Source organism: Gossypium raimondii, chromosome 13 (assembly GCF_025698545.1).
Source record: "Gossypium raimondii isolate GPD5lz chromosome 13, ASM2569854v1, whole genome shotgun sequence".
Lineage (NCBI taxonomy): Eukaryota > Viridiplantae > Streptophyta > Magnoliopsida > Malvales > Malvaceae > Gossypium > Gossypium raimondii.
This window is the reverse complement of record NC_068577.1, coordinates 9,532,227-9,546,782: the sequence shown is the minus strand read 5'-3', so window position 1 is coordinate 9,546,782 and position 14,556 is coordinate 9,532,227. Positions and strand designations below refer to the sequence as shown.

Below are 14,556 nucleotides of genomic sequence, written 5' to 3'. Positions count from 1 at the left end.
GTAAAGGGTTTATTGCTATAAATATCACAAATCGGCACGATTTTCAAATTTTTTCACTATGCAAGAAAATCGTTTTCGAATAGGATTTATTTTTCCAAAAATTGGTATCAGAGTGTCGGGTTGTATTATGTTTATAGTTTTATTTTGATAAGATGTGTCATTCTTGTAATTGTATGCATGTCTAAAGGAATGAATTCATGATATTATTTTATTATTATGTATGATAAAATAAATTTGCCAAAGTTGTGATTCCTAGAAAATTAAATTAAATTTATTGATTTATCGGGCATGTATATTTTTGATCGTGGACTATCATCTTCACGCATGGTTTAATTTTATTATTTTAGAATAAAATATTTGAGCTGGAAACGGACATAGGAATTTTGTTACCTAAATTTTTCAACGGAACTAGGAGAACTGAGACGTATCTAGGCCATCAAGATGATGCAAACCTGACCCAACCAAACTAGCATGAGACCAATAGTGGTCTGGCAACAATCGACTACTGGTGGTCTAATGGTGATGATCGACGACAAGGGTTAGCGATGGAGGCTGATGACGGTGGCTAGAGGCGATTCGACGGTGACTTGAGATAACCCAACTATGGTCGGTAATGGCGGTTCAGCGACAGTGATACAAAAATGGCTGCAAAAAGACAATGACAATGAAAACGTGAACTGGTACTGTACCATAAGTCCATGGTGACAAAATAGAAGACCCAAAGTATGCTTTGAGGTGAATTTTTTTTATTTTTTCTAGGATGGAATCATGGAAACTTTGGCTAGTTAGAGTCTTTTAAATTTTTATGCTTTTATATATGTGATAATCATGATGATATTGATATGACTGTGAATGTATGTTCATGCATATGTATGATAAGCATGTCATATAGTTTAGGGAAGAATGTCACATGTACTTGACATGCATATATTATTCATTCATGATTGAAATTGAACATTAAAAACCTTGCATGTTTTTAAAAAATTGAGTAGGAGAAGGTCCCTAAACAAGACCTACGACCTCTATCAGTGGTTCTTTTCATGATATGATAATTTAACTACCCCACAGTAGGATTGTCATGTGGACCCCACTATATTCAGACTCGGTGATTCGGGTCGGGTGGAAAGTGTTACAATACCACATGATAAACAGGTATATAAATAGCATGTATATTTAATTGAATTATAAGTTTTAGAAATTGAGAGACTTGGCCTATTTTATCCATGTATATAATTACCTAGGGAGGACCTAAGGCATTGTTTGGTAGAAATTTTTTAGCCTAAAAGATATCCCATAAATATTTTCCCTAGTACCTACTTTGAGCCTTAATCCATTTTCTTGATGAGCCAAAAATGAAACCCTAAGCCTAATAGATAATTTACTTGATCTTTTATTTCTTAGTTCTTGCACGAATTTAGACGTCCAACCATCGATATTGAGGGATTAGGTAGATAAATCTCAGTGGTTTCAAAGGAAACGGAAAAATTTGAGTGACTAAGGAATTGTATGGTATAATGAGTACAAGATTTTGAACTTGTATAAAATAAGACAAAAAGTCAATCGAGAAAATCTCGATGAAAAATAAAAACAATGTGAGCTGGAAAAAAAGTACGCTCACTTTTGTTCAAAAAAGAAATAAAAAGATAATAATTTTTTTATGAGCTCAAATGATTGTATTCATAAATACTATACAAGGCCTTAGTAAATTGAGAAATAAGGAAGGTGAGGGAAGTGGATATAAGGTGGTGAGCATATGTATACTCGGGGGAGTATCGAGGACAATATCATGTGACAAACTACTTTCGTGCTTAATTGTTTGATTGAGCCTATTCTTTGAATTCCAAACCAACCTAAATCACAAAATGCTACAAGACGAAAAGTCCTATGTGACTTAGGTAGTAATTTATATGGATGAAATTGTTCTAAGTTTTGATGTTTTTACCACTTATACTCATTTGAGCATACATGTATATTTGTATATATGTTTTGATGAAAACCCACACTTAACATTATTTTACTTGTTTGCCTTGTAATTTATTGAACTAATCCGTCTAACTTTAGAAATTGCAAGTCAATTTTATATCACTCTAGAATTATATGTTTATTTACATTATCTTGTTAATATGTTTCTATCCAATTTACTTTATTAAGCTAGCTCGAGTACATTTTCTTTTCCTTGCATATTTATTTCTTGTTTTCAGTTTAGTTCATATTTAGTATTTATTTTGTTTTGTTTTGTTTGCTTGAGAACAAGAAAAGACTTAAATGTAGGGGTATTTGACCTGCCATCAAATGTGGTAGTTAATTCGTGTTATTTTCGCACTTAAGAGTAGGATTAGATTAATTTTATTTTGGCTTTTCATAAACTATTTGTTTTTCCTCTTGGAATTTGTTTCGATCCAAGAGTTATTTTATTTTATTAAAGTATTCAGTTTATTTCTTCATTGCAATCGATATATTTTATTATTACGATTAATAATTTCCTACACTGTTCTCTATTCGATATCAATCCACGATTATTCTAATCTCATTTCTCTTCTGATTCAATCATGTTATTTACATGATTTATTCGATTGAGTTAGATATTATGAATAACATGAGTGGCTAAATCCCTTAAGGGTTTTTTAACGAGTGGATATGGATGTGATTAACGAAGAATTTAGGGTTTCCTGAGAGGATTAGTTGGTATAGGTTACGTGTTCTTAAACCTTAGGCTTGACAACCCTAGGAAGTTATCATAGGTGAGACGAGATCGGGAGATAAGTCGAATCAAGTAAATTTTAGTTTATCTTGGTTGAGAAAGTGAGATCGGGAGATAAGCAAGTATCAACCAATTGATTAATTAGTAGAGGACGGGAGGTAATAATTGGTTAATTGGTAGCTAATCTACCCTAAAACCCTAATCCAAAGTTAAATACAAACCCTGAAACGAGTTAATATTCCTAATTGGTTTTACTAATTTAATGCATTTGTTATTTTTCTTGTTTATTTGTTTTAGTTATTTAAATTCTCTTATTAATCTATTTTATGGCTTATCATAATACAGGAATTAATTATTACTATTTAAATTTATTATTCTAAAAAGGTTTTTATAGATTTATTTCATCCTCCCTTGGGTATGATCCTTAGAATACTTACCAATGTTTTGTTGTAAATTTTACTATATTACAATCTGACTTGTACGCTTGCAGACACCGCAAATTAATTTTATATATTTTTGGTGCAATATTTATACTATAAAAAATAACACATTTATAAGCGTTCAAGAGACTTAGCCGATTTAATCCATGCATTGAAATACCTAGGGACGACCTAAGGCATTATTTGGTAGGCAATTTTTTTAGCCAAAAAGCTAACCCTATATATATTTTCCCTAGTACCTAATTTGTGCTTGAATCCATTTTCTTGGTGAACCCTAAATGAAACCTTAAGCCTAATATATAATCTATTTGATCATTTATTTTTTAGTCCTTGCACAGATTTTGATGTCCGACCATTGATATTGAGATGCATCATGGTGGTTTCAAAAGAAAAGAGAAAAAAAATTGAGTGACTAAGGAACTGTATGGTATAGTGAGTATAAGATTTTGAGCTTGTACAAAATAAGGAAAAATGCCAATCCAAAAAATCTCGATGAAAAGAAAAAAAATTTATTTCAAGCTTGAATGATTGTACTCATGAATACTATACGGGGCATTAATGATGAAGAGAAAAGGAAGGTGAGAGAAGTTGAAAAAAGCGAATCTAGGGGGCTGGCAGGTGCCCCGACCCTTCTAAAATAGAAAATTACTATTTAGGTCCTTTAGAAATTTTTAAAATTTTAATTTAGTAAAGGTAAAATTTCACTTTGGCCCTTTAAAATTATAAAAATTTGATTTAATCCTTTGAAAATTATAAAAATATAGACTATTAAAAATTAAAATTTCATTTTGGCCCCCCCTAAAAAAATTTCTAGCTTCGCCCCTGGAAGTGGATATAAGGTGGTGAGATTATTCGAAATTAGGGGAGTATCAGGGACAATACAATGTGTCAAACTAGTTTTGTGCTTAGCCATTTTGTCAAGTCTGTTCCTTGAATTCCAAACCAACTTAAGCCGCAAAATGTTACAAGCCAAAAAGTCCTATGTGACCTAAGTAGTACTCTATATGGATGGCAGTCGTGCCAAGTTTTGATATTTTTACCACTTGTATTCATTTGAACATAATTGTATATTTATATATTTATTTTGATGGATACCTATACTTAATATTCTTTTATTTATTTGATTTGTAATTTAATGAACTAATCTGTCTAATTTTAGAAATTGCGAGTCAATTGTGTATCATGCTAGAATTATATGTTTATTTACATTATCTTTTTAATACATTTCTGCCCAATTTCCTGCATTAAGCTAGTTCAAGTGCACTTTCTTTTCTTGCATGTTTAGTTTTCATTTTCAATTTGTTTTGTTTTTTATTTTTGTTTTGCTTGCTTGAAGACAAGGACTTAAGTGTGGGGGTATGTGACCTGGCTTCAAATGTAGTATTTAGTTTGGGTCATTTCTACATTTAACGAGCTTGTTTTCTAGGCGTCTTATAATTAATTATTGCATTTTCAGTATTACTAGGTTAGAAACTAAATATTAATAAAAAAGTATTTTTACGCATTTTCTTTTATTTCGATGACTCATAAGACCGACTTTGGCCTCGTAAGTGAATAATGGGCTAATTGAGTGTGTAGGATGTCAATTCAGGTCCAAGAATTCAAGGGATGATCATCGGGCCACGAGACAAGGCAGTTTGATAGAGCAACGAAGCTGCCAAGGCCAGAAATACTCTTGACGTCGTGACGAGAAGATTTCTCTCATCACGATGATGCGATGAAGATGGGAAGGATTTTCACGGTGGTGACATCGTGACGAGGAGTCTTCCCACATCACAACGATGTGATGGTGTTTTATAACTCTACGATCCCCAATGAGCTAAACAAAACCTCAATCGCGCTTACTCACAAATCTAGGGAAGTTGCTTCGATCTCACAATTCTGACCAATAAGCTTATGCAATACTTTCTACAAAATTATCACGAAGATCCTTGTTATGAGTCTTCAACCCATCCTCAATGACATTACATCCTCGGTCCAAGGCAATTTTCTCCCTAAGTGCTTATCTTCGGATAATACAATGATAGTGCAGGAAATTTGCCATTCCCTTTCTCATTGTAATGGGAAAAAGATCTTATGACTATTAAATTAGATCTAGAAAAATCTTACGATAAGCTACAATAGAGCTTTATTCATAAAGTTCTTATATTCTTTGGTTTCCCCCTAGTTGGGTCAAGTTGATAATGAGTTGTATTTCGACGACATCCACCTCGGTGCTGTTAAACATATCAAAATTGAATAGCTTCAAACCATCTAGAGGAATCCGATAAGGTGACCCAGTCTCCCCTTATATATTTATTTTATGCATGGAATTCCTTAGCTTGTTAATTTCAAGAGTGGTGGATCAACAAGTTTGGTCTCCTATCCGACCCTCTAGGAGTGTACCCTGGTTCTCTCACTTATTATTTGCATATGATATCATTTTGTTGGCAAAAAAATTATGCTACACCGGTATCCTCTATCCAAAGGATCATTTAGCTATTCATGGTAGAATCTAGACGAACTATAAACTTTGAGAAATCCCAAGTGGCTTTTTCCCCTAAATGTGCGGACTCTAGAAAAAGCATATCCAATGCTTTAGTGAAATATCTTGGGTTCTTTATGCACATGAAGAGAGTCACTAAACATGACTATGATTTTATTGTTGATAAATTCCATAACAAGCTAAGCTATTGGAAAGCCAAATTTTCTATCCCTTGGAAGGTTGGTTCTTATCCAGTCAACAATGGCCTCCATCCAGAACTATTACATGCAGTGTTGTTTACTCCCCTCCAGTATTCATAGTCAGCTAGACTGAATCAACAAGAACTTTCTTTAGGAAAGTTATGATCATACAAATCATGGACAACTTCTAAAGTGGGATTTGGTCGTACAACCTAAAGCCTATGGAGGTTTGGGTATATCAAAAGCAATAATTAAAAATCAAGCTTTGCTAGTAAAGCTTGGTTGGATACTAATCCAGGAGAAGGCTACCCTTTGGGCTAAAATCCTTATATCAAAATACATCACTGACCCTAGTAATCCAAACCTTGTACAGAATACACCCTCTTTGAAGAAGATTCGCCACTTCATTGAGCTAGAGATGAGATGGGTTATTAAGGATGGTAGAACAATGAATTTTTTTAGTGATAAGTGGTCAAGACAAGGCCCTCTCCGCAATCTTGTACAAGGCCCCCTGCTGCCATTGGAGGAGTTTTGGTCTTTCGAGCAAGTCTGCAATAGCTAGGATCGTAGTGGTTTTTATTCGATATTTGTCCAATTCCCGCAAGATTTAATTGATGTGTTCTTAAGCACTCTAGGGATCAAATTTTGTTGGTTGGGGGCTTACGAAATCTGGAACTTTTACCTTGGCTAATGCTTATTCTTTCATCCTAGCATTTAGTACTCCCTCTATTGACATTTCCCCGGGTAGTCAACTAACTCTCTGGAATTTGATTTGGAAAGCTCGTCTTCCTTCATAGTTAAAGTTCTTCCTTTAGAAATGTGGGTGGACACCTCTCTCAACCCGATATTTTATGATCCTTCGAGGTATGAACCTAGTGGATCCTGTTGTTTTCGCAATGTTGAACATGAATCTATTGCTCCTTTGCTCCTGGGAATGTCATATTGTCCAGCAATTATGAAATTCTGTTCATTTTCACTTTTGAGTTAGACCTCAACGGAGTAATTGGGGGAAATGGGCCCAAGAAAATGTCACTTCAAAAGTGTGAGTTCACCACCCGACGATTCCTTAGTCCATTGTTTTTACCTTCGCCTTATGGAAAATTTGGCTGCGTCATACTGCCTTAAGTCTTTTCCATGTCTAGACCTCTAAGAGTATTGATCGAAGAACTTGAAAGTTGGGTGCAGCTCCTCGTCGCAAGTGCTTATAATAGCATAAAATGTAAAGTACAATACGCACAAGCTTAGAAAGAAACTTGTATATAACGTTATAAATAATGGGTCCTGAAATAAAAAGAAAAAAGAAAAAAAAATGAAGTTAACATCTTCACATTCCTTGTCTCTACACCAAACACTTACATCACTTGTTTAAGAATAAAGTCGGTAGAGTTTTGGGGGGACGGGAGGGGGAACATGAATGACAATGGACCCAAAGAACGAAAGAGAATGAAATTGTACTTCCCCTAGTCATTTCCTTTACCAACTCAATCCTGAAAATCATGCATATGATCTAAAAGGTAGTTGGCTGCAAGTTCCTCATTCTTGTTGCACGCAAAGAACACTTGGAGCACAGTTGCACGGTCAAACCCCATTGCTTCAAGCTGCAAGAGATGGGGAATGAACAAGAGAATAAGGAGACTACAAAAGTATTTGTAGGCACAAGATCAATGCAACAAATTTGAGTTTATTAATCATCTAAAAGTAAAACCATTGCCTAAAAGAAAGAAGTGATGCATATTTCATAACTCAGATAAAGTCCAAGGAAATGAAAGCATTTCCAGAGGCAGTGGGGAAGATAGCTAAATAATCCATGATTACAGAGAATAGTGAACACATCCAAGTCAGCCTTTACGTAACAGATGACATACCCGTTCTATGGCTTCACGCTCTTCAGGTGTGACTTGCACAGCTTGTGGCATCGCCTCAGCTAATTGCCCCAAAATGTTTCTTTACAACAGGAATGTCAAATAAGCACTTGATATACATGCAGTATATAAGTTCAAGAAATGAGCAACTAAAAACAACAAACTCACCCCTCTCCACCTTCAGCAGGTTCATTGATCAGGCGAAGAAAGTCACCCTGATGCTCTTGAATAAGTCTCACTAGATTAGGATTTTGTTTCCCCAACTCTTGAAGCATAGGCTGCCAAAAATATAAAAAGGGAGACATTGAGGAAAGGTGAAAGGAAAAAAGGAAGAAGAAAAGAAAATGAAACACACACATGAAGATTGAAGAGGGGAAACAAGGGACCAGAGAATAACCTGCAATATTTGTGGGTTGGCTTGCACCATCGCTCGCAAAGCTTGAAACTGAAAAGAGAATTGCAAACTGAGTGTAGTCCTAGGTAGGTATTTACATGACAGTCATGCTAACAAGCCCATATATAACCAAATGAGAAAGAGAGAGACCTGTGGACTGTTCCGTAAAAAATCAAGAGAGCCAGCCCCAGCACCACTTGCACCCATGTTCGGAAGGCCCTGTATCAATAAAAGGAAATCAAGTCACTGGTTCATTTGCCCATCATCAAATTTATCAAATGTCTACCGCATGACAATTTTACCTGGGGAAAGAGGTCTAATGGATTTGAATTTGGTCCACTTGTAGGAATAGCTGCCATTTGTGCAGGCTGTTGAGGTGGTTCTGCAGGGCTAGTGGTTTGCCCAACTACAGGAGCATGGGCCACAGGTGTAGCGTCAGCTTGCTCAGGGATGCCCTAGTATTTGCAACAATAATTTATGACAAGATGAGATGCAGCTTAGGAAACAAATGAATGCTTGTTTTAGTTGAAAACTAAAAAGAAGAAAAGAAAAGGGTGCAGTATAAAATATCATCAAAACCCACCATTCCCAAGGGGGGAAAATTTAAGACACCATATGATAGAAATCCAACATTCCTGTTTACAATTTTTTTTTTTTTTTGGGGGAGGAGGGGAGAGGGCAGAAGAAAGCAAATATATTCAACAGCAACTACATTAAGGAGAATAATAAAACAACAGCAACTAGAAGCACAGAAGAAAGCACATATTCTTCAAGATACAAGGAAGGTACTTACAGAATACAAATATTCAACAGCTCTCTCTGGGTTATTATAAGCAGCGCGAAGGGCGCGGACAACAGTGTCCCTGTCCCAGGTCCCTCCACCCATGTCAAGAATTTGTTGGATTGTTCCCTCGAAGTTACTCCCTGCAACCAAATTAGATGCTGTTTGGCCATAAACATCAGAATCTGACCTGTTTCCAAAGACATTATTCAAGATATTACAATTATGCAAAGGAAAACAAGGAAAAAAACCAAGATCTCTCCTACTAAAAGCAATTCGATTAAATCAAATGCAAGCTTCTGTCCTTCAAATTAGAAGCATGAAAGTTACTATCAAGAATAAGTTACTCACAGAGGAGTACTTGAAGCAACAGGAGCAGATTCAGCGGGAGGTGCAGCCCTGAATAAGAAATTAATAAGCAATTAATCAATTGCAAAGGTGCTGTATCTGACCAAAAGTGTTGAATAGCGGGACTTACGCAGCAGACGTCACAACAGGTGCAGTCGAAGCTGGTACTGTAGCTGTTGGCAGACTACTTGCCTCAGGAGCCTACAAAGAATCAAAAATCACTACTTACTCAACAATAATCTTTGCAAACAGGCATGGTTTTCAGAAGCAACATACCCTAAAGATTGTATAGTGGGGGGAAAACAGACATTATGTGACTAACTCAAACATTTAAGGTGTTGAATTTGGTAATAACACCAACTCAAACTCCAAATTATGCATTATGTTTGTAGCTCAATAGTGTAACATATCTATCAGTTGGACTCAAAACAACTCAAACCTGGGCTATATCTATAAACCCAAAATCTTAAAAGCATTCTATTTGCTACCTATAACTTTTTAGATGATCTACTCGTATACAAAGTATATTTGCTCAAGATGCTTGACTATCACTTCAAGTTCTAGTTCATAGCATTGAAGTAAAGAACACCTACCATCACGGCAAAAACAGAACCCCAAAGCTTTTCATGTTATATCAATCACAAATGCCTTTAGAAATGTAGCTAAAAATGCATGCAAGTAGCAGTAAGAGAGGTAGCAAAATTATAATCTTACTTTCTTTGTAGGAGCTGTTGAAGCAGTTGAACACTCACCAGATGCACCCTTATTCTAGTTTATTTAAGCAAAAAGGACATTATTAGTATGAAAATGACAGTCATGAAAAATAAATTAAGATACAATACAAGTAAGAGGTCGAAAAATAGTGCAAAGAAAATTTTCTAGTTTAGCAAAAATTTGATTTTTAAGATGCACCTAAAGGAAAGCAACAACCAGATTTCAAAAAAAATATATATATAATGATACAACACTCCATCATAAGTTATATCTAAGATAACTTTCAAGTTCAACAGCAGTGTGAAAAATAATTATGTCAGTTAGGCGTTTATTAGGACAAAGTTCAGAAAAGTTAGAACAAGTTAGATGAAAGATTACAAACATAAAAATCAGGATACTGTAACCAAACTCACCTTTGTCAACATGATCACAATAAAGCTATTTTCATTGACACTGTTTTCAGCCAGTGTCGTGTCATCTTTAAGAACTTTTCCCTTAAAGATAAGCATTTGTTGTGCAGCAGGATAAACATCAGCCCCTTGAACAGTTTCTATGTTCTTTTTTACATCTGCAACCTGAAAGAATTGACAAGCATTTGCAGCAGAATAGTATAATACCAAGTGACAAAGTAATGTAAAAGGCAGAAGGCAGAATGCATTTTATCCCAAGAATTTCATGTCTGTGCATATATATATGCATATATAAGCCTTAAAAGCATAAAAAGTAGCAAAAAACAATAAAAATAATAATAGCTTATTTATATAGTTAGAAAATCCACATCATTAAAAAACACAACCCTTGATTAGATGTAACCATAGAATGCAGAACTTGATCCTTGGTTATAGAAGATCTATTAAAAGAAGCCTCTGTACATTTAATCCGGTGTTTATAGCCACACTAAATTTTTTTTTTTAAAAGGTGAAAGAACATTGCAAAATATGAGATATTAGCATATTTCAATGTTCAAAGCTTGTGTATACCCCAGTTCAAACTTATATCTAGCAAACTACAACTAGCAATTACATGGCAATCTATGAATTAATATTCAATGATACAAGTTAATGAAATACTAATACAAAAATGAAGCCCACAAATCAAAGTATTATTCACTAATTTCAATGAACTAGTAAAAAGCATTACGTAGGAAGAAGTACTTAATTGCTAATTGTCGCCAGAAGAAAATGATATTGCCGTTCAAGCTACACGAGTATCAGTCCACTAAAACTTAATCGAAGTAGCTAGACTATTCACAAGCTAAATAAACATATTCAATGAATTAGACACTAAAATTGAACAAATCATTCACGATCTCCGATTTTACATGTCAGGCATGGTAATTCAACTACGTGCATAATAAGTCCAACTAATACAGTCCTAGATGAACGCGAATTAATGTTCAAATATAGGGGAAAACGGAAAACCCTAGTCAAGAAACGTAAAATCCCTGGGAAAAGAGGGAGAGAGAAGCGAACCGCATCTTCGGGTTTGACTTCGATATCGAAGTGAGTGCCTTTGAGAGTTTTGACGGAAACCTTCATCTTTTGCCAATTTCGATCTTTCACTACGTTTGTCAAAATCCGCCGGTCCTATTTATATATGTTAAAATGTTCCACGAATCTGCTTTTCGAAAATAAGGAATTTAGATCAAATTATTTGGTTAAATTGTTAACATTTTTATTTTCTTTATTTCATAAAAATTAGGAAAATTACGAGTCCGTCGATCCTGTAGTTTTATTTAATGGAATTTTGTTTAGAGTTTTTATTTTTGATTAAACTGTTAACATCTATAATTTTATTAAATTTAAATTAAATATAAGTTTAAGTGTTTAATTATATAGATACGAAGTGAATTTTTTATTTTAAACTTATCCAAAATTATATAGATATGAAGTGAATTTTTTGTTTTAAACTTATCCAAAAATTAATAATGGTAACAATTGAGTTTGAATGAATTTTAAAATCTTAAAAAAGAAAAACTAAAATTATAAAATAAAAATAAATGGATTAAATTTTTAATTTTGAAATTATAAGTATTTGTGGCACATTTTAACCCTTTATATATGGAAGAGAGAGGGGGAGAGAAATGTTGGCAAGCAAGGAATATATGGTAGCACTAGAAAAAAACTAAAGACGCCACTCTTTTTTTTTTTCTTTTTTTTTTTGTAATAAAAGGAGTTTGGATAGAAAAGAAAGATTACATAATTATTCTCTCAACGGTTGGGTCAAAGGCTTCTTTTAAACTAAAGAACAAAATCTCATCAAGGATTTATTACATACAATAGTGAAATCATAATTAATATGTTCATAGGTCATAAACAGAAAGGTTGATTCTTAATCTTGCTACATCACCCCACTCTAATTTCTTTCTTTTGGAAATATGTTTGATTCTAGTATTTAGAATAGAAGAACGAAACATCCTATATTTATTAATCAACGTTGCAAGAAAATAACTAGCTGTAATAAGCTAATTTAATCCGGGCTCTCAAAAAATAATAATAAACTCAAAATAATAAAACAAAGCCCAATTCCAGTACAAAATTATATCATTTAGTCCGATCGGAATGGTCCATTACTTGAAAAAGTTGAAGGTCCATCTACAAGCTTGACGCATATGGAAATATAATCTTCAAGGATATGCAATTTTAGATATGATATGCAATCTTAAAAGATATGATTTTGTAATCTTAGAGATTTATAGATATCCTTTAATCTTAGCCATTGATGTAATTGATCTGTACCGTTAAATTTGGGGAGGCTCAACTATAAATAGAGGCCTCTCCCTTCATTGTAAAAAACTTAAGTTTGGAGCAATAATAATTCTTAAGAGTATTCACTCAAATTTCTCCCTCTCTTGCGTTCTTATTTTCTGTGGCTTGTTCTTATTTTATTCTTCGTTCATTTTCGTTTCTTTTTAAGTTTCTTTCATTTGAGTTGGATTTTGGTAGAGGAATTTCGTTTAATCTTCATATTGTGAGAGTTAGGCTGACTTAAGCGTTTTTTTAACATTTTTTTATTTATCCATTTAATTGTTTAATCATTAATTATTCTTTTACTTTTATTCATTTATTTATTCATCAACTTTCTTATTTACATATTGTTCATTCATTTAACTATTCTTATCATTCTTTTATTTTCTTTCATTAATTATATACTTTATTTGTTTTTAATATTATGTCACAAATGTTGTTTATTTTTAAAAACTCGTGTTATAAATCATTCATTTTAAATTGTTTGATTATTTGCTTTAAATTTTTTCCATATATTATCAATTGCAAATTTTTTTATACTATCTATTTTATATATCATTTATTTTTAAGATGTTTTGTGTATAACTTGTTCTAAATTCCTTATTACACAATATTTATTTTAAACTCATTTATATTATTACTTTATATATTACCTATTTTCATTTTTATATATTATTTATTCCAAACTTATACATATATTACCTACTTTTTTATATTTATTGATTTGTATATTGTTGATTTCAAATTTCTTTTCCTTATTATTCATTTTCAAATTCATTATTTTTAAATTTGTTTATATTTTATTTTACCTTATATTTTTTTATCTTGTTTGTTTTAAATTCATTGGTCTTTGATTATTGATGCTAGTATTTAAATAATTGCCTTTGTGTGTTTTATAAATTGTTTATTTGTATTTTCATATTGTTGTTTTTTATCAAAGTTTTTACACGTCGTTTTAATATTGCGTTAATTTTCCCCAATTTTAAAAAAGAAAACTTTTAAAAATAAGGCAATATTTGGTACTTTGGAGCTTTGAGAAAATCGTGTCCTAACTTACTGGGATTCGATTTTTTTTATCCAAATAACCAAATATCCTTTTTAAACTTTAATGCATGAGACAAGCTTAGTTTCGAGGGTTAAAATGTCGTATCCTAACTTACTGGATGTGACATCTTATTACTTCGGAACAAGGAGGTCTTAACATCAAATTCAATTTATTCAGGTTTTTAAAGAGGATCATATTTTAAAATCTTTTCAAATTTTTTACATTAGGACGTTAATTAATCAATTAGGTACCAATTTTTGGGCGTTACGAAGGTGCTAATCCTTCCTCGTGCGTAACCGACTCCCAAGCCCGTTTTCTTGAATTTTGTAGACCAAAATCATTATTTTAATAAATCAAAATGTTTTATTAAAATAATTAATCTCAAGGTGACCCGTTCACACCTCGAAAAAAAATTGGTGGCGACTCTATTTTCGTTTTAAAAGTCAACCCCGTTTTTCAAAATAAAAATGGTTTCGACGGCTTGGCGACTTCACTGGGGACCATAAGAGTGTCAAGCCGTAAATTGATTAATTTTTGCCTTTTTTTTGTCGAAAGTTGAAATTTTGGTTTTTAACATATAAGCTTCTCATTGCATTTCATCTGTTTTGAGTTATAGTTTTCATCATGTTTTGTATTTTAAATTTTTATATCTCCACACATTACATTGCATGACCGTTGGTCACACCCTTTCAAGTGGAAGTGAGAAGCTACTCCTTCATGAGGTTTTCACCTCCGTGCAGGATAGTAGATCGCTTTCGGGATACATCTGTACCTATGTCTTCGTGAGATTTTCATCTCCGTGCAGCCATAGGGAAATGTATCCCCCTGAATTGAACTCGGTCCATATGAACCTATAATGG

At 33.2% G+C, this 14,556-nt stretch overlaps 1 protein-coding gene across 2 annotated transcripts in view; it reads right to left on the bottom strand.

The window, feature by feature from the left end:
- The window catches only part of LOC105782105 (ubiquitin receptor RAD23c), a 66,766-nt gene extending 55,222 nt beyond the window's left edge, over nt 1–11,544 (bottom strand). The window contains exons 1-12 of one of the 2 annotated variants that reach the window (XM_012606605.2): nt 11,377–11,544; nt 10,318–10,479; nt 9,905–9,958; nt 9,321–9,391; nt 9,194–9,241; nt 8,855–9,032; nt 8,364–8,516; nt 8,212–8,280; nt 8,065–8,112; nt 7,836–7,945; nt 7,671–7,749; nt 7,047–7,403 (exon numbers count right to left, since the gene is read on the bottom strand). In XM_012606605.2, the coding sequence (XP_012462059.1) occupies nt 7,287–7,403; nt 7,671–7,749; nt 7,836–7,945; nt 8,065–8,112; nt 8,212–8,280; nt 8,364–8,516; nt 8,855–9,032; nt 9,194–9,241; nt 9,321–9,391; nt 9,905–9,958; nt 10,318–10,479; nt 11,377–11,442 (1,155 nt within the window). In that variant the 5' untranslated portion in view covers nt 11,443–11,544 and the 3' untranslated portion in view covers nt 7,047–7,286. Of the gene's footprint in view, nt 1–7,046; nt 7,404–7,670; nt 7,750–7,835; nt 7,946–8,064; nt 8,113–8,211; nt 8,281–8,363; nt 8,517–8,854; nt 9,033–9,193; nt 9,242–9,320; nt 9,392–9,904; nt 9,959–10,317; nt 10,480–11,376 lie in introns of those variants that run through there. The other variant, XM_052625921.1, reaches the window with a different exon arrangement.
- Nucleotides 11,545–14,556: the final 3,012 nt, after the last annotated feature.